This window comes from Cheilinus undulatus, linkage group 6, assembly GCF_018320785.1.
Source record: "Cheilinus undulatus linkage group 6, ASM1832078v1, whole genome shotgun sequence".
Classification (NCBI taxonomy): Eukaryota; Metazoa; Chordata; class Actinopteri; order Labriformes; family Labridae; genus Cheilinus; species Cheilinus undulatus.
Genome location: NC_054870.1, coordinates 52,815,542 through 52,836,376, shown reverse-complemented (window position 1 = coordinate 52,836,376; position 20,835 = coordinate 52,815,542). Strand labels below are relative to the sequence as shown.

The 20,835-nt window shown below is 41.0% G+C and overlaps 1 protein-coding gene across 1 annotated transcript in view; it reads left to right on the top strand.

Moving 5' to 3' along the window:
* Positions 1-20,835, top strand: part of zmp:0000000755 (phosphofurin acidic cluster sorting protein 2) — a 122,288-nt gene that overhangs the window by 51,364 nt on the left and 50,089 nt on the right. The window contains exon 2 of the mRNA XM_041788829.1: positions 5,173-5,260. Coding sequence (XP_041644763.1) covers positions 5,173-5,260 — 88 coding nt within the window. The remainder of the gene's footprint in view (positions 1-5,172; positions 5,261-20,835) is intronic.

Here is a 20,835-nt window from a genome sequence, read left to right as displayed (position 1 = left end):
AAAAGGTCAAGATATGATCTAAAATTAAAAAAAAAGTGAATATAAAAGTTGACAATATGCTAGAATTAATCCAGCTTTTGCCATTAAATATCACTTTTTTCCTACTTTTTTGCCCATTTTGTCACTTTTTGCTACTTTTTACCCATTTTTGCCCCCTTAAAACCATTTTCTCTCCCAGTTTTCAGCTATTTAAGCTACCTTTTGTCATTAAATACCACTTTTTTCCTAGTTTTTGCCCACTTTGACACTTAATTTTTAAAACTTTTTACCCATTTTTTGCAACTTTTCACCCATGTTAGCTACCTTTTGTCATAAAATACCACTTGTTTCCTCTAATTTGCCCATTTTTTTGCCACTCTTATCCTATTTTTGCCCTTTTCCCCCACTTTTCACTCATTTCAGCTACCTTTAGCCCCTAAATACCACTTGTTTCCTCTTTTTTGCCCGTGTTTACCACTCTCAACTGTTTTTTTCCCGTTTTAGTCACTTTTCACTCATTTTTTGCCACATTTTGACCATTTTTTGTCACCTGTAACTCATTTTTTGTCACCTCTCACATATTTTTTCTACTTTCGGACCCCTTTTCCACTTTTCCTCCTCATTTTGCCCTCTTTTCACCCATTTTTGTTGCTTTTTGACCATTTTTGCCACCTTTCACTTATTGTGACCACTTAGATTGTGGCTCTTGCAAAGGTGTTTTTTAACAGTTTGGCTCTGGTTGAGCAGGGTTGAGTAACGCTGAATTAGACGGTGGATCCGATCATCACTGGGCATGCATAGAGTTACAGTTTTTAAATGCAGTCTTAAATTTCTCTAATGAAGTCCCAGCTTTCATCTCAGCTGATTAAGGCCCTTTTCTCCATGACTTTTATTTTTTAAACCAACACTGCAGAGGGAAAAGAAAGGAAGCATACCAAAGGTCATTAGATCCCAGCAGAGGTTTATTCAAGCTGAAGCAGAATTTATCTTTCATGATGAGAGCATTAAATTTTTACCATTCTGAATGAGTCAGAGCTAAGTGTTCCAGTAAAAGTGACAGCATCCTTCTACACTGTTTGACTAAAATCATTTTGGGGCTAAAAAGCAGATCCACTTAGCTGCACGATTACCTCAGTTACATCACAAGTACACAGAGAAGAAATGCATTTCTATTAGAGCTGGAGTAATTAAATGTTAAAGCTAGGTAGCCTCATGGATCTAGCCCGCCGTATGGCGAGGATGAGTCACCATTCGGACGGTGTGGGGGGGGGGGGGGGACAGAGCTGAAGGTTTAACAACATCCCTATCCTGTCACGTCTCTCTCTCTCTCTCTCTCACATGTAATTAAAAAGGCTTCAGGCGCTGGAGGGGTCACCTAGGGAACGGGGGATTTTTTATTATTAGACAGAGGTGTTATCTGCACTCCTGCCTGCCACTGTGCTGTGTTGACACTGAAACGTGTGGCCATCTGTTCTGGCGCGGTGCCGACATGTTCCTGTTCTCCTGCCCTGTGCCGCTTCACTTTTCAGCCTGATCAGTGACCAAGACGAGAGACCAGGAGTCCTTGCGCTAAACCACTCTGCTGAGATCTCCTGCAGAGGGACAGGGGTGGGTGATAACGCACTCTGATAGGAGACTGGAGAGAAAATTTATGCCGATAACAGTGACACTTGATACAGGCAGATCAAACACCAGAATCAGCTAGAGCGGCTGGTGAGTCTGCAGATAAACACCTGCAGCATGCTGCACATCATCATCTGAGCTGCAGGAGGAGAACATGGGTGCATTTTATAAAAGAGAAACACGTGCAACAGATGTGCAGTTAGAAAGAGGCTGATTATTGTCTTAGTCTGACTTAAGCTGGATTAGAATTCTAGAATTCTTGAAGTTGGAGTAACACCCCTGGATAATATGGTAGGAGACCGATCTACTCTATATGTACACCTTTAGGTAATTGTTTAAGCCTTTATAAGAACAAATCACTGCAGGGCTGAGCTGCTCCATTGCTGCTCACAGCTTGTGTTAAAAGTCACATATGCAAAAATCAATTTTTTTAGGCTATTCTAACAAAAATATGTGCCTCTTGCCTTTCCACAATCCCCTCAAGTAACGGTGGATGTGTGAAGTAAACAGTGAGCGGAGGCGGAAGGATACAAATGCAAAAGCTGCATCGTAAATTAGTGCCTGACACGGAGGGGGTTTTTGGGAGAAATAAAGTGCTGTGTACGTTTTCAACACAGCACACAGGCGAGCCAACATATTTTCTTGGCCCATTTTTTCGTAGAACATGTTAATTTTCGCGGACAACATGTTCCCATCTACAGCCGCTATGCGCCGGCTCTCTCTGAGCTCATAATAACCACAGGATCAAATTACACAGAAATCACTGGAGGCTAATGCCACTACTAGAGCCAAGCACCTCATACGACCCAACTTCAAAAATCCTGAAATATCCCTTTAAACTGGTGTTTTGACACATTTTATGCTAAAGACATTGCAACAACAGGCCATATTTTGGTTTAATCTAATTTGTGATTTTATCATACGTAGGATTTGCTTCCTTTAGTCAGTTGAACTCCCATAGTGGCCTCCTCATTACCAACCTCTGATTTCTCAGCTCTTGTGTTTGAATCAGTTTGCCATTTTTGTTCTGAGAAACGTTGATTTCCCTCATCGTCTGTGTCCTCTTTAACTCTCCAGTTTCTTTTTCTTCAACATTTTAAGTTATTGTGAATCCCGCTGACCTAGTCTGGAGAGTCTGAATGAAGTCAAAGAGAGTTTGTGAGTATCTCTGCAGGAAAAAAGTGGGTGACTGGACGTGTTTGTGTTTGCTTTGTTTCTCTTCCTCCTCTTGGACTTTTGGCTTGGACTCATCTCGCTTTAATGCAGCGGGACCGGAGAGAAAGTGGGTCAGGAGGAGGAAGCTTTAGCAGACTTGGCCTCGCTCTTGTTGACTTTTTGATGAGTGTTGTACTGGAGAGGGATTTTTGGGAGTGTGTTAGTGCAGATGACAGGAAGGGGGATTTTAAGGGTGTTTGATTGTCTAAGACTTTTAAAGGAGGAGCACAGTGCAGCTTTAATAGCAGAGATAAAGGAGATCTGGAGGAGGTTTTAGGGCAGGCACACTGATATGTTCTGTAATAAAGTGTATTATAGAGTACTTTTGATTCTCTTGGTTCTTCTACCTTTTAAAAAGTGATCAAACTTCCTCAGTTGGGTGGAGGTAAAAGTGTCAGAGTGAGCATTGTTAAACAGGATGAGCAGATGGCAGTGAGTCACTGTAATGTGCAGCAGCACGCTGAAACACGGCTGACTAAAGACATTTTACTGCAACATGAACTCGTCAAACATCTGTACCATGTCACAATCCAGGAAAAAGTCTCCATAAAGTTGACAAGAGGAAGTCTGATTTAATTCCACTGTGATGCATCATCCAGTTTTCTCTCAAAGACGAGAGACACAGAGACAGCAGAGTTTGATCGCTGTCGCTGTTTTAGCAGTGATTGATTCCTGACTTTGTCGTATCAGCTTAAAGAAAGAAAAGACACAGATACAGATGAAATATCACACTGTGGCTAACATGAGGGAAGTAATAACAGTCCTGAACACTGTCTGACCTGGAAACCTGTTCTCAGACCTGACCATGCTTGTTTAGTTTTAAGAAACTAATGCTTTACAGCCGAGGAAGAACAGTCCTGATCTTTGGATATTCTAGAAGAAAAAGGAGAGGAACCGGAACATGTCAAGTCCTAAAATAAACCCAGTAAATCTGGCTATTTATATTGATCCTAAAATTATCCTCCACTGCTTGAAAAAGTTTATGAAGTTGGAAAAATTGCATTGTCACTGATTCAGCTGATGTCATGATCAAGTCTCTTCTGAGTCCAACTCTCTTTATCTGATCAGACAGATTTGACAGACTTTTCTAATTCTGTAGATGAAAGACCCGGTATAGTGAAATCCCAAAGTTGTGTCTTAACACTCTAGACATGTTAGAATCAAGCAGCAACCTCCAGTCCTGAAAAATGAAGCCAATGCAGAAGTGCAAAAAATTGCTATACCACGAGTGTCCACTTGAGGCTGGCTGCAGGAACACCAGAAGTCCCGTCTGGACACACGTTAAACAGCCGTTTTTAACACTAGAAATAAACTGGTTTACAGCCTGGTTCAAAACACCAAACGTGTCTCATTAGCTAGTGTCTTATTGTGCTCCCACTGTACAGGGGGTGAATTTTTAGTACCACGATCATTTGGATTATATTTAGGATGAAAGCTGATTGGTGCGTCTCATTTGATTGATCTCAGAATGAGCTGTTTCTGTGTCTGTGGCTTTAAATGGTAATTAGCTGTCTGACTCCGCCTCTGACTCCGCCTCTCTCAGAATATGGATGTGGCATTCCTGATGTTACAATGTAACAGACACCCTTATCCAAAGTGAAGGACCTGAATGGGATTGGAACCATCAGTCTCCCAGACCAAAGTCAGCAGGGTAACCCACTGAACGATCCAGCATCTTAACTGGCAGCTGAGAGGAGGGCGGAGCTTTCCTCCAAGCGTGGAGGGCCAACCAAACCAGGGGGCAGGTGCTTACTCCTCATGTGACACCATGAGGGTATAATCTGACAACGGCTTGTTTTAGGACACATTTTCTCGCAGGTGGTGAAAGAGAGGGTGGAAGGGAATGGATTTTTCTGGTATTTGAGGGGATTTTGGACACAAATTTTTGTTAGAAAAGCCTGAAAGGTGATTTTTGCATATGTCCCCCTAAACTGCTTCAGACTCTTCAGAATGTATCTGTCATTAAACACAGCCTTGCTCTACATCTTACTATATCGTCACATCTGTCATACTGTCTTATCTCCTGGTCCCAAACCTCACAAACAACTCTAAAACCCATGATATCATTATATAAACAGCCAATAAAAACCTGTATGAAGGCCTCACTGTCTTGTATTATGTAAGTGCAGCATGTTTAACGATGAAAACTTCATTAGCTACAACAATAAAGCTGATTTTTAATTGTTAGCATGGTCTGGCTCCATTAATGTTTGGAAACTCTGTGAGAATACATCAGGACACTTTCAGCGGTGACAGCAGCATCGTCCTCCATCTTTATCGTGTGTCATGAAGATGTGCTGTCATTGTGTTCCTCACTTCTCTAATCTGTTTCTTTTCTTTCTCTCATCCTCACAGACTCTGCAGCCTCACACTGAAGAAGCTGGTAGTCCTCAAAGAACTGGATAAAGAGCTCAACTCCTTGAGTATAGCTGTCAAAATTCAGGTGGGTGTTTTAATCTCTTCTCTGTGGCTGGAGTTTCTGGCTCGATTGCAGAACTTTTGATATCAGTGTGTCATATTGAGGAGTGTCTGGCTCACTGTTTCACTATTCTGTGCAGAGGCTGGGGTCTTTTGAACTTGATCAGAAAGTGTCAGTGATGATAAGAAATGCAGTTAATCCCTCCTGAGCTGCTGAGAAACTCTCAGGAGTCAATTCCAATTTTTTGTTTGAAGGAAGAGTAGCATCAGCCCTGTTTGTGCAACGTTAGATTGAATTGTGCGTCTGCAAAAGGCGCATTCACATCAGCCCCAGTTTCTCTGTTCTGTGCTCCAGCACAGCTAACCACCCTCCCCAGTCCCCCGCCAGCCTGCAGTCAGCACAAGTCTAGTCCCAACAGAGCCTGGGCGTGATATGACACGCATCATTTACAAGAAAATACACAAATAAATACAAGATATACACAGACATGACAACAGCTTGACTCACTTTGTGGCTTATTTGGAGTGGCTTTGGATAGATAAGACCCTCTAACCTCTGCCAGTGTTTAAACTTATACAACCGTTCCGCTCTACAGTCATTTTAACATCACTGGAAGCCCACCTCCTCCATCTATGCCAGGGCCAAGGAAGTGTGCTGTGCTGGAGCACTCAGTTTAACAAAACACTGGACTTTGTGGGTCAAGTGTGCTGAGGATTGCCTTGTGTGTGCCTGAGAGGTTGTTTATTCGTTACAATAAGGATCGTTATTCAAATACCAAGCTGACCACAGTTTAGAACATGTGTACTCCCCATGCACAAACAATACTTCAGTGACAACCAGCAATCAGTTTGTACAACGCTGCCTTTTCTGAGTGCATAAGCCAATCAGAGCCCATAAATTCTAAACAAACTGAGTCAAATGATACAGATCACTAGAAAGAGCTCGAATTTTCATCCCTTCATTATGGCTGAATGGACATGAATAAAGCCGTCCATGCCTTTGGTTTACTGGTGGACTACTGCAGATTATGTCAGTAGATGGGGCGCTCTTTAATGCATACCAGTGCTGGTGGCATCCACACGACCAAACCTATTTTATCAGTCCTCAGTTTCATGTCAGACCTTCTAAAATCACTGCTTTAGTTTTCAGCAGGTCACAGGCCCAGTTCTAGTTTTTGTGGTTTGAATGGAAAGAGTTCACTTTTTACTCCTGAGAGGCTTTGATTTTATTTCATTTTACTTTGGGTAAAGTTGTGTGTAAGGAGTTAATCTTTGTTTTCATGTAAGAGATTCTTTTTCATTGTGAATATAATTGTGTATGTTTCATGCCATGTGTATCAAAATCTGCTACTGGTGGCTTGAATAAAATAAAAATGAATCCTCTTTCCTTCCTCCCTTCTTTTTGCCCAGCTCTACCATGACTGTGTGTTAATTTTTCTTTGATGGGGTCTTTAAAAGTTCTGAAAGTCTCTGGGCGCTGCTTCAGCTCAGCTGGTCAAACAGGCGCTCATATACAGAGGCTAAACTCTCAAGGCACTTATTGTCGGATCAGTTTCACTCATAATGGAGCATATCTGTGAAAAAAGTGTTGAATTGTGAATCTTGAATTTTAGGTGCAGTGATCCTGTCAGAGAAGTCACTTACCAGCCTGAATGCAGTCTGAATTACCAGGCATCGATCATCTTTGGCTCACTGTGGTCATACTTAGCACTAAGGGCGACCACTTGCTATCTGAATTCTTACAACAAATGTAGTTCCATCTTAATGCATGGTCTAAATGGGGTCAAACATTGATTTGTAGTGTGAATTTGTTTCACCATAAGGCTGTGTATCTCTAGGTAAATGTGTCCTGTGCATATATGGAGGTTACATCACTTAAAATTCAGATTCAGCACATCTTCTGTTAGTACATTCATAATAGAACTGTGCTGTCACTAAGTCTAACCAATGTAACCATCTCTCTCTGAGTAAACCCAGCATGTTTGTTAACCTCCAGTTAGTTTGCACAGAGACTTTAGCTCTGCTGCTTTCTAAATAACGTCTTGTTTTTGTCAGCTTGCTGCTAAAGAGTCCTAACGTCCTCCTCCTGCTCTGCAGAGCGCTGGGATCAGATGGGCTTATGTTTGTTGTTTTTCTTCCTCACCGTAACTGGAGCAACACATTCCCAATTAACCGTCACCCCATCCTTCATTTGGAATTCAAAATATTCCTAGAGCTCACGGCGAGCTGTTCCAGAGCAGGATAACATTTCTCCTTCTTAGAATAAAGGTCGTGTGAGTGACAGGTTGTTGGCAGAGAGCGGAGAGGTTGTTTTAACTTGTGATGTCCCGCCCCCTTAGTGACCTGTGTGAACCTGGAGACAAATACTGAGAAAACAGAGGTGAAAATAAGTTTTTAAGGAGAACAAGTGGTCGTAGACTGATTTCTGTTACCTCAGGACTGATCGGTTCTGGATCATTACGGGTCGTTTGCAGTCATGTGATTCCAATGATGCACAAATGTCATTGTGGGGCAGGAAATGAAGAACACCAGTTAGTGATACTCAACATGTGGCTCTTTTACATCTTACTTTGAAATATTATTCCCCCAGAAAACCTTAAATAAAGGGAACTTTGACCTCAGAAATTATTTATTGCAGGCCACATTGATCAGTCTGTTTCCAATGCTCATACAGTTGGCTTTAATTAGCAACTTTTAAATTTGTCTGTGTATTTCTGTTGCCCTTATTTGCAATTTTTGCCATTTTTTAATCCATTTTTACTGCTTTAAGCCCACTTTTGTCACTTATTTTTGCCCAGTTTTTGACTCTTTTATCCTACTTTTTACTGTTTGCATTTTTCTCCATTTTTGCCACTTTCCACCCATTTAACCTGACTTTTGCCATTAAATTCCACTTTTTTCCCAAAATTTTGCCACTCTTTGCTGCCTTTGCCTATTTTAGTGACTTTTCACTCATTTTTTGTCACATTTTTACCACCTTTTAACCATTTTTGCCACCTGTAGCTCATTTTTTTCACTTCTCACCCAAATTTTTCCACTTTTTCCTCCCCCATTTTTGCTACTTTTCACCCAGTATTTGGTATTTTATACCAATTTTGCCCCTTTTCAACCTTTTTTGCTGCTTTTTGACCAATTTGCCCCTTTAAACTTATTTTTATCGCCACTTTTCATCACTTAAATTGTTGCTCTTGCAATGGTATTTTTTCACCACAGATTAGCTGATTTACCTGTCGTAGAGGTGATCGATATCACTTATGACCTAGTCCTGCAGACCTCCTACTACACGTCTAGACAGATGAAGGGAGAAGACAGGATTGTAGAGGAATCTAGCAATGAGCCTAGCTGTGCAGCTTTAACCGCTTTTCTCCCTTGGTTTGTCATAAACGTGCTCTCAATGGAAACGCCGTTATACTATTAAGATAATGTGGGGTAAGAGAGAGTAATGATGTGTTGTTCATGAATAAGGCAGTTCTATGAGCCAGCTCTTTCTCATGAATGTTCCTGTTTAAGAGCCAGTGTCCCTTTTTTCCATTTTTGTTTGTTATTCAATCCAAACTTAAAAAGCCAAACGGTACCAAATGAAGAGGCTGAGCTGAGCCCAGTGATCCAGATCTCTAAAGAGAGACAGATTTTTCATCCCAACGAGCAAGGTTGGACCAACATCAGATGTGGAGACATAAACAAGATCAGGCCTGTCCCTGTTTTAGGTGGAAGTTTTTAATCGGTACCTGCTGCAGTTTCTCTGTGAGCTCTTTTTGCCTGAATGTGTCACTTCTTTCATGATTCAGAAGTAGTCCAGAGGAAGCCAACATGGCAGAACATGCAAAGAAGAGGAAGAGACTTCAGTAGCAAGAGTGGCTGAGCCATGAGAGCCGCCAACTTCTTCTCCCTCTCCTAAACTTCTTTGTCCTTCTCTGGATGTGAAAGCAGAGAGAGTTAAAAACATCATCAGTGATAGTACATTTTAAAGGCTAAGTGTGTATTAGTAGAAGTAGAAACAGTAGCTCTAAGTGTGTATTTAAGTGCTCTGCTCATGCCCTGTTACAGCGCCCTGTCCTGTGTTTACATCAGCTAGACCAGAGGTTCTCAACCTTTTCAGCCCACGACCCCCAAAATAAAGGTCCCAGAGACCAGGGACCCCCACTGTACCCGAAGGTGGTTGAACACAGTCATGCATATTCAAGAATAGTCGTGTGCAGACAAGGCCACCCATTAGAGGGGAAGAAGGGGGCGGTCTCTGGGACCCAGCAACACTGGGGGCCCATGGTGGTCATCAAAACCACGGTCTGTTGTAAATTTGAGCTGTGATATCCATATTTTATATTTGACCTGACCAGACCTTTCAGTCTGCCTGTGAACGTTATAATATACAGCATATTTTTGTCAAACCTGTTTAAATAGTCCTTATTTTATTTTTAACTGCATCATTGGCTATGGTTAGATCCCTGCTTTAACACTATAAATAAAACTTGAGTTTATCTTGAGCTAAACTTGAGATAATCAGAGCAGTGTTTGTATCATAAAAAGCTTCTTATACTGTGTGTGTTGAAGTATGAAAACATTTGTAACCACTATTAAACAGGCATCAGTTTACAGTTAAAGACCCAATGGCCTGGTGTAGCAGAGCTGTGTCCCTGCAGCCTGTGGCTTTGGAGAAATGACTGTGATTTCACAACATTTACATCACTTTTTAATATTTTAACACATTTAACAAACTGGTTTTTACATTTAAGTATACAAAGGATCTGCAGAGGAGAGAGTGACACGCTTTCTTTAGTTGAAGGTGTTGTCAGCATCTACACATCTTCGTCCATGTAAGGGCTGTGATAGTGATTAAGAGTGGGTATAAAAAACATGAAATTAGGGTTGTATAAATGACAGTATTGTTTCACCGTTCAGCTAAGAGCCTTCAGACTTTAAACCCTTTTCTATCTTCCCTTTCTCTATCCTCCTCTGTTTGCCTTCATGCCTCAGTAATAGACCGTTTTTCTGTCCCACTCTCAATGCTGTCGCCCTCATTACCAAATGTAATTGAAATTTTATGCAGTACTGGATGATTCTATTTAAAGAGAAACAAATCATCCCGCTTTACTGTCATCCTGAAGGAGAAAGTAACCAAGCGAGTGTGGCGTTCTCCATGAGATGCGTCGTCTGCGGAGCGTGAAATCTCTCCGTTTCTGCTGAGCTGCCCCCAGGACAGCCGAGCAGAGCTCTGCTCACCGCCGCTCCGGAACTGGAGCATTAAATGCAATTTCCAGCAGGTTTGGTTTGGGAGAACAGAGCGGCTGAAGGGATGAAGAGGCAGCAGGAGAATACGAGGGAGGGATAAGAAAGGTTTGTTTTCAGACAGTGAATAACAAAAGCCTCATTACAGCTCGCCATACAGACGCCGTCTTTTTCTCTCTCTGGGTCTCATCAGACGGAGTGGCCTGCACGCACACATAACCCGTGTAATGGCTGACCGTTTGGATCGTCTCCTAAAGCTGTAGCAGCAGGGATGATGAGATTGCAGTTTCAGTCTCCAGGAGGCTTTCTGTTCCCGGGGAGATCATCGTCTGTCTCTCACCCCGGAGACCGCCGGGTCAGTGCAAGCAGCTCAGGCCTCTGCAGAAAACCCTCTGCTACAGGAGCTGCACTCTGTTTGCTCTGCACTTACTTTCTGTTTTCATTCGATTTTATCTGCAGTAAACAAAAAAGAAAAACTCCCACAATCTTTACGGTAAGACAAGACAGCAATGTTTTATTTCAAACCAAACCTTCAGATTTTTAAAAAATGTTGCAATGTGCATGCATCAGTGAAACTGCAATTATTCTTCTGTTCTCACAGTCATAGCCGAGGCCAGGGGCTTTATGTTTTTGGCTCTTTTCCCTTTATGCTGATTTCATCCATGAGTGTGATACATGAAGAACACTTTGGTTGATTTTTTTTCCAATTTTGCACAAATTTTCACCCGGATTAATGGATGAACTGACTGGATTTCATAGTTCAACAGTGCTGCACTATTTGGTTATACTGGGCAGTATTGCTATTTGTGATTGCAATAGCAAAATAATCCATAAATTTTATCATGTGCTTGGTTATTAAAGAAAATGCAGATAATAATAGTTTACAATTCTGTATTTCTCAACTCAAAACATACAAATATTAAGAAACATAAAAAATACAAAACCTGAAGTTTTTACAGTACTACTTTGAAAATATCTCAATATTTTCTCAAAAATAGAATTTTTTCCTTTTTTGAGGTTAAAGGTTCTTTTACAGAGTGCAACAGTGGTGCTATTGTAAACTTCAAGGTCTTTCTGCAGGCATCTTTGTAAACATTCAAGTATTTATACTCAAATAATTGCAGCCTCTTATGTGATTGCACAGCCTGACATTGCAAATAAATACGTGCTAGTTCAGAATGTTGCACAAATGTTTACTCTACATCAGTGTTACTCAACCCTACTCAACCAGAGAGCCAAATTGTTGAAAAATACCTTTGAAAGAGCCACAATGTAAGTGGTGAAAAGTGGCAAAAATGGCTTGAAGCATCATGAAAAATAAGGCAACAGTGGCTAGAATGGTCCAAAAGTGGCAAAAAAATGAGAGAAAAGTGACTAAAATGGGCAAAAAGCAGCCGAATGGTAAAATAGGGCAAGAAAATAGGAAACAAGTGGTATTTAATGGCTAAATGTAGCTTAAATGAGCGAAAAGTGGTGAAAAAATGGCAAAAGGGGCAAAAATGGGAAAAGTGTCAAAAGAAGTAGCAAAAATAGGTTAAAGAAGTAACAAAAATAAGTTAAAGGTGGCAGAGATGGGTTAAAAGTGCAAAGTAGGCATGGATTGGCAAAAATGGGTGAGAAGTGACAAAAACCGGGAAAAAAAGAGGCAACAAAAAGGGCAGAAAGTGGCAAAAACTGGTGGGAAATTACAAAAAATGAGTTACAGGTGGAGAAAATGGTCAAAAAGCGGCAAAGAGTTGCAAAAATGTGGATAAAAATGTGGCATGCAATGGCAAAAGTCAGCTTAAATGGAAGAAAAGTGGCAAAAACTGACAAAAAGGGGTAAAAAAATTGCAAATAGCAAAAAGCAGGATAAAAGAGGCATAAACTGGAAAAAAAGGACAAAACGGGATAAAAGTTGCAAAAAACTGGCAAACTGGGCTTGTAGTAGTAAAAACTGATTAGAACTGCAATATTTTTTTTCATACTATCTGATAAACGATAAAAAATTGCCCTTAAGTGGATTATAAGTTACCAAAAACACCATGTGTGTCAAATGAGATACAAAAAACATTCATGTTAAATTTTATGGAAATTTTGATTTTTGGGAATTCAGTAGAAAGTGAAATAAACATTTCAGTTCCAAAAAAAGAGAATTTTCTGGCTATAAGTTGTGTTTTCAGGCTTTAGGGACCATAACTACTACCTCTTTTTTTTTTTTACATGCTTTATTGTCCCTCTCAGCACACCTTAGTTAAGCTACGTCAGCGTCTCCCTGCAGCCACAGTGATGTGAATGAGTCCACCACTGCCCCTCAATGTCTCATTCACCTGTAAAAACTCAGACAGCTCAGTGGACGACAGAAGCCGTCTGCTGCTACATAGTACAACACATCTGTTTCTCCTCTTTCAAAATAAAAGCACAAAAGGTCATACTGCTAAGAGGGGCAGACAGAAAACTACATATTTAACAGATGCAGTGTGGACAGTGAGGGTCTGATCCTGTATGTTGCAGTGTAATATCTAACACTAATGTGCTGTTATGATAATAATGCAAACAAAGGTTATAGAATAAATTCGTGCACTTGTAGTCTTAAATCCTCAAATATGAAAGTGTTATCAAAATGTGATTTCTGCACAATTCTTGAATCTGTTAATTTCCCCTAATTTAGAGACAAATGTAGTTTTCCTTAAAAATTCCTCTTCTCTCAGTGTTGTGAATCAATTATTTGGAGTACTTCTCTGAGCTGCATGCTCTTCATTAGAAATCTAACATTTCTTCTTGTTCTGCAGCTCTTCCTCTGCATGATTCTTGGTTTTCTGCTTGTGTATGCAAGGCTGCAGCCTGAGGTCGGAGCCAGACATTGATGTCAGCTGGATTATGATAGGAAAAGCGTGCAATCCTCATTTCAGCGCGAGCTGCCGTCCAAAGCACTTCCATTTGCAGTACACTCAGATATGATCCAATTATGTATGTGTGCATGGGTGTGTGTGTGTGTGTGTGTGTTTGAGTGTGTTGGGTGATGGCAGAAGCCTCAAAACGCCTCTAAAACCTCTCTAATACAATTGGATGCTGAGCTCATGTCCTGACCCCAACTCCATGTTGTGTTTCTGCCAATTTAGAGAATTTAACACGTTTGAAGAGTAGCCTTAACAGGAAGTGTGGAGTAGCTTAGGGCTGGGCGACATGGAAAAAAAATCCCATCTCAATGTTCTCAGCTGAATGGTGGTAAAGATGTTTTTCCTCTGTAAAGACATGAGTACTTTTCACAATACTGCAGTTCTAAACTTTGCAGAGCTTCAGCAGGTATTTCTGGCACTACTTTGCCAACTGGATCAGATATTATTAAACATATCATATAATAATAAATATATAATATTATATATATATTATTCCCATTTTTGCTACTTCTTTTTGACTCTTTTATCCTGCTTTTTGCAATTTTTTGCCCCTTTTTGCCTGTTCTTTCCACCTCTCACCCATTTAAGCTGTCTTTTGTAATTAAATTCACTTCATTCCCATTTTTCCAACTTTTTTTCTGTTCTTTTGCCAATTTGAGTCACTTTTCACTCATTTTTCTCCATGTTTTTGCCACTTTTGGACCATTTTTCCAACTTTTTTCTATCAATTTTTGCTACTTCTCACCCATTTTTGCCACTTTCTACCCTTTTTTGTCACTTTTCAGCCATTTTTGACACCTTAGTCCTGTTTTTTGCTCTGTTTTTGCCCCTTTTTGCCTCTTCTTTTCATCTCTCACCCATTTAAGCTGCCTTTTGCAATTAAATTCACTTCACTCTCAGTTTTCCAACTTTTTTTCTGTTCTTTTGCCAATTTGAGTCACTTTTCACTCATTTTTCTCCATGTTTTTGCCACTTTTGGACCATTTTTGACACTTTTTTCTCCCTATTTTTGCCTCTTCTTTACATCACTTTTTACCCATTTTTGACACTTTTATCCTGCTTTTTGCATTTTTTCCCTTTTTTGCCACCTGTAATTCATTTTTTTTGCAACTACTCACCCATTTTTGTCAATTTCACCCATTTTTGACATTTTTATCCTGCTTTTTGCATTTTTTTCCACTTCTCACCCATTCAAGCTGCCTTTTGCAGTTGAGTTCCACTTCATTCCTATTTTCTCACCTTTTTTCTGATTTTTGCCTTTTTTCCCACCTTTTTCAGATTTTTTCTTCTTGGTACAATTTTTTGCACCAGGGAAATGTGCAATATATTTTACAAACTGTTTACTGCATGGAAGCCAATGCAATATTACAGGGTAGGTGCAATACTATACCTGCAAGTCTCTCTTATTTTGGGTCAATGTGGACCATTTATTTATCTGTCTGTCTCTTGCCTGTTTGTTTTTATGATGAATGTATTGATTGTGAGCAGCGGTGCACTTATGTCCATGACAAATTTCCCCCCAGGGACAATTAAGTTTATCCTGATCCTTATCCTTATCCTTGCCAGTTTTAACTTATTTTTTGTCACTTCCTACCCATTTTTGCCATATTCTGCCCTTTTTCACCACTTTCCTCCCAGTGTTTGCTGCTTTTTGACCATTTCCCCCCTCTAACTTATTTTTATTGCCACTTTTCACCACTTAGATTGTGGCTCTTGTAAAGACATTTTTCAACAATTTGGCTCTTTGGTTGAGCAGGGTTGAGTAACACTGTGTTAAACTGTTGTGTTGTGTTAATTTAATGCTGATATTAGAAGCTGATTCAGAGTAGAGTTAGCCTACCAAGTTTGTTTCCCTAGTTCCCATGCTGCAGAGTTTAGGGGCCGAGCATCCCCCCATCCGGCCCCTGGGAGACAGCAGAGAGGCTTGTCACTGGGGAGGAGGGGGTTTCAGAGGACACCGAGTACAAGTTCTCCCTGCCAAGGCTCAGGATTGTTAATGCATGTCAGGCAGTTTGAGAGTGCTCGGCTTTTGTGCTTTGATTCATTGTAGCCGCCTGTGAGCATGAGAAAAGAGAGCATACAAGGCCTCATTGTGCAGCTCCACTTAGTGACAAGGTCACACTGACACACACATTTACCCACTTCTTCTTTCTTCTTCCTACTCTCCTGTCAGCGTGCTGTCAGCAGGTCCTTCTCTGAACATATGGAGTCATTACGCTGCAAAGAAAAATGCTTATCACACCTGAATGCCCTGCAAGTGTCAGCACAGCTCCATATTCCTTATTCATGGATTCTTTTAGTTCCTTTCAAAGTTTTTTCTGCTGTAAAGTTTCATTTCACACTCTTTGAATTATTGAGGCTGGTGTAAGTGTTCTTTCAAGAAACATTCTTCGACTTCTTCAGATTGAAACAAATGTTTTGTGTTGTCTGACTACAAGGATTGTCACAATACTTTTAGGCGTAGTTGTTAAGTACTGTGCCTGGGTGCAGTTGCTCCCCCCTCCTCTCTCCCCTGCTGGTCTGCTTTCACATCAGTAGCCTCGCTCCATTGCAAAGCACTCTACTGTCTGATACAGTAGGTGGCGGTATGCACCAAGTTGGCTTAATCTTTCAAAAAGAAAATGGAAGAGGGAACCATTCACTTTGATATTTCCTAATGTGGACAATGGAGTCCACCCTACAGGCTTCTATGGATGTTTTTATTATTTTTAACATGCATACAACGACTCTAGTCCTACTTTAACGTCTGCCATGCAGCTCAAAGGACAAAATGCCTTTTCTGTGTGGATAAGATGACTTTGAAGATACAGGAGATGTTCGTTTGTATGCTGATGAGTGGCCAGTGCTCGGGTGCAGCCATACCCAGTTGTACTCTGGGAGACCAGGCCCAAGTACACTTGAGTTATTCCCAAGACTTCCTCTTTGATCAGACTCAATACCAGTGTCCAAGTCGGTACACTTGCATTAGCCAAATGAAACTGGACCTTGGGGTCTGGAGTACTCAGATCTGGGCCAGTGTCTCTAACATGAAACCACCTTTAATTTCAATTCAGTAAGATTGTAGTAATCATCAATGATATTAGAACCAGTTTGAAAACCAAGACAGCAAAAGTAGAAGGCCTAGGGAACCAATATTTGGTATTTTACTGTTCAGAGTTACTAAAAAATTTGCGTGCAGAAAATCTGGTCATTGCCTGAACTGTACCAAAGCATACTTGGAAGAGCTGGAGAGGAGTGAGGGATGACCAAAAATTGCCAGTGGCATTGCCATAAGGCGATAGAAATATGCAAGAGTGCATGTACAAAATGCACTCAAGGCCTCAATGACGATTGGTTGGCAGTCATGTGACATCCAGCCAATCAAAGTGTCGTGGGCGGGACATGAGATGAAACTGTGAAGAGTGAAAACAAAGACAGAGAGGCAGACACACCTCACAGTGGAGTCAAAGTAGCACACCTGTGAATGTATTTATTTCATCATTTATCTGAAATAAACTGTTGATACCGATAATCAGCTAAATGCCAAATATTGACCTCAATAATTGCTCAGGACAATAATTGGTCTACCCCTACTTATGTATGACTACATAACTGAGGTGAGTAACCACTTTAAACACAATAGTAATCTGCAAAGCGGAACAAAGGCTGGCAAAGCTAGCTGCTAACTTTAGCCACACTCTACTCTGCCTGCAGACACAATGACCCTGTGATAATTTCTTTTTTAAGATTTATTTTTGGGCTTTTCATGCCTTTATTTGACAGAGGAGCACAGTGGATAGACACGGAAACGGGATGAGAGTGGGGAGAGACATGTGGCAAAGGGCACAGGCCAGATTTGAACCTGGGTCGCACCTTAGACCGCTAGGCCATCTACGCGCCAACCCTGTGACAAATTTGACTATTTTCTGAGCCTTTTCTATTCTTTAGACTAGTTAGTTAAACGCAATTTAGATGGGTGTTTAGCCAAACAGAGAGATAGGCACCAGGGAGCATCCATACTCAAAACTTTAGTAAGAATTACGTTCTTAATGGCCGTGCAGTATCTGTTAAATATTTTATTCTCTGTGCTGTCTTCTCCAGTTTCCCCACTAGTACAGTGCAAAATATGACATTTTGTGCTTTTATTTTGAAAGCGGACCTGCAAACATAGTTTTGACACGAGTCAGAGCATAATATTTTAATTATAGATGATTATGATTAATGGACGAATATCACCACTTTGTAAAACAAGCTAACAAGCTCTGTGAGTGAGTAGAGTTTAAGAAATTAAAGAGAATCCTGGTACCTTGCCATCTCCCTCTTTCCTTGCTCCTTGTCCATGTCAGCATAAATAACAGAAAGGAGAACTGAAACATGGCAACGAGGGATAAATGGCCACACCAAATCATACTGCAGTCACTCACAGACAGGCGGGATACCAAAACAGGAATCAGTTTAGCTCCTGATGCTCTCGCCGTGTGCAGTTAGGGTAGGCTGTGAGAAAATCTCTTAACCTAACCGCTAACAGTGGAGCCGTATCTTTAACCTGAATATAGCCGGGATATATTTATAGCTAAAACGGTTTTATGTTTCACGTTGCTGGATCCCATTTAGAAATTAGCAGCTCCGCTTTCAAGGATGCAATCTTTTATTAAACACTCGCTATGTCTGTTATAGACTCCTGATCTAATTCTAGGAGCTGGCATGGTGTAGATGTAGCCGCACAGCTCAGGGATTTAAATGTCACAGGTTGTGAAAGTGTTCTCCAAATGAGAGGACACCAACAACCACGGTGTCCTCACAGGACCTGTCTAAACCCTGGACATGCTTTGATTATATAGCTCAGATTAAAACATCACAGTCTCCTGAAGTTGCTGCTGATTTCTTCAGCTATGTTCTTTTTTTCTGCAGATTATGATCCGGAGGCAGCTCATCAAGACTCAGGTCGATGATTTTATGTCAAAGTGAGCGCTGAAGACAGACATCTGTTGTGCAGTAGGTTTGGCAGATCAGTGTGAAACCTGCTAGTAGAATGAAGGAAGACGTGGGGAGCAGCATGAAGCAGATATCCTCTGTCTGGCTTTACACCGAGGATGTGTGTGTGTGTGTGTGTGTGTGTGTGTGTGTGTGTGTGTGTGTGTGTGTGTGTGGGAGGGGGGGTTCTTTAATAGTCAGCTGTGCGACATTTGATCCGAATGTCATCAGAGCTGATAAATCATGTAACAGACACCAAATGAAATGACTGGGTGTGTACTCAGGGATCATCACAGGATGCCAGGAGGTGTTGGCTCGAGTCAAGCCTGCAGTGGAGCTTCTGTCTGAACAGCACATGCACCGGTTATTTAAAGAACATATCGTAAACCTAACAGTGCAGCGTTGATGCACGGTGGATAGGCAGATGAAGAGATGAGATGTTGGTCATTAGACGGTGTCTGCTTTTCCTTTTTTAGCTCTTAAAGCACCTGCAAATTGATCTCTGAGCTGGTATTTTACTCCAGTTGCATTTCCTACCAGTTAAAGGAGATGTTAAGGTATCATTTTCAGAAATATCCCATCTTGTTCAACTGCCTTGCTGGTCACAGGCAACCTGCTCTCTGTCTGGGCCATATAAAACGCACGTTTTAAATGAGTCCGCAGTGCTTGCCTGGGCGGTGTGGAGAAAGCATCCTTGTTATGCCAATAAACAGCAACAACAAAATGGCGCTGAAGCAGGATCTGGTCATCTCACATCAAAGATCTGACTCTTTGAACCGGATCATTCATGAATGACACATCCCTACCTCTGTTCCAATGAAGCTTTCACCTCTGAGCTCTTCCACTAAGGCCTCTCCTCTTCTTTTCTTAAGGCTTTTGTGGAGCCAATATTTATGAACTCTTCTTAATTTTGCTTTGACATTCTGGGTCACTCAGAGAGCGGCACTACTCACACTCTCCCTTGTCGAGCCGGAGGGCGCGTGCAGGAGTCACTGAGGGTCACATGAAGACGAGGGAAGAGGGAGAGTGATGGCTCCTCACACAGCGTGGAGAAAATACTAGCCCAGTTCTGTCTTAATGAGGAAGTTTTAAAAGCGTTTTACTCTAAAAACCACCGACCCACTTAAAAACTGGCCCGTTGAGTCGTGACCCTAAGTTTAGGAAAAGGTCCTTACAGCAGGGGTTCTCAACGTTGGGGTCGGGACCCCATTGGGGGTCGCGAGACACTAGCCGTTTCTACACAGGGATTCCGCAATAAAGGCGAAAAGGAATGCCCGTCCCTGTTCCGCAACAAGCAATTCACACAAAGGTCTAACAGACCCCGGCGTCCATAATCAGATGGCAGCCGCTGCCCGAGCTGCTGCTTTCAATGAAACTCGAAACTCTGGACTTCTGGGTTCAAAACTTTGTATTTTCTAAATGAGATATGGGGAAAATAACATGAACACTCATTTTGATCGATTAGATCCAGTGGACTTCTTTTTTTCTCTATGTTTCTGAGTTGGAGGTCCGACTTTAATTATTCAATTCAATTAAACTGCGCTGGTTTTTAAATCTCCCGTTTATGGAGACAACAGCACACACTCGCCATTGCGGAATGCCGTGACGTCCTTTCACACTCGTGGAGTCTGTTACAGGTCTGATACTACCTCTCGATCCAGATCAGAGGTAGGGCGAGATCGACCCCCAATTGGGGAACAGTCACTTTCATACGGAACAGCGGAACGAAGGCGTAACAGACACAGAAAAGAGAGGCAATGGGAAAGTAGCTATTGAGAGTGGGTCTCCAGATGCCTTTAAAAAAACATTTTTGAATTACACTGTTGACACTTTACACCAATTTTGCCTAATTTTAACCCATTTTTAGTACTTTTTCCCTCCAACTTTAACAATTTTAACACATTCTTGCAACTTAAAACCCCTTTTTTTGTCCAATTTAAAACCCTTTCCACCACTTTATTTCTGCCTGTTTTTGCCACTTCTAAACCAAATCTTGAAACTCTCTGCCTATTGTTGGCTCTGTTGACACATTATTGCCACTGTTAACCCCTTTTACCACTTTTTAAGCCACATTTCACAATTTGATATACCCATTTTTGCCAGTTTCTGACTATTTCTGCCTCAGCTAATCCTTTTTTGCCAGTTTATATCAATTTTCATCCCATTTCACCGAATTTTCACCTATTTTTGCCACTGTAACGCCATTTCAGCCACTTTTTAATCCCCTTTTCCACTCAATATACCCATTTTTCCACTTTAACCAGTTTTTGCCATTTTTTTGTTATTTTTTGCCGCTTTCATCAAATTTTTGGCACTTCTAAGCCATTTTAGCAACTTTAAAATCTGATTTCACCACCTTTCCCACCTTTTTTTGCCGTTATTAACTCATTTTAGCTATTTAATGTATTTTTATTCTGTTTTTAACAAAAGGATTTACATTTTTTAGAGGGCTACTTACTTAAATGAATTAAAACTTGTTTGTTTGATGAGAGTGGTTATTTTTTTAGGTTTAATATAAAATACCACAGCTTAACTTTAAAGT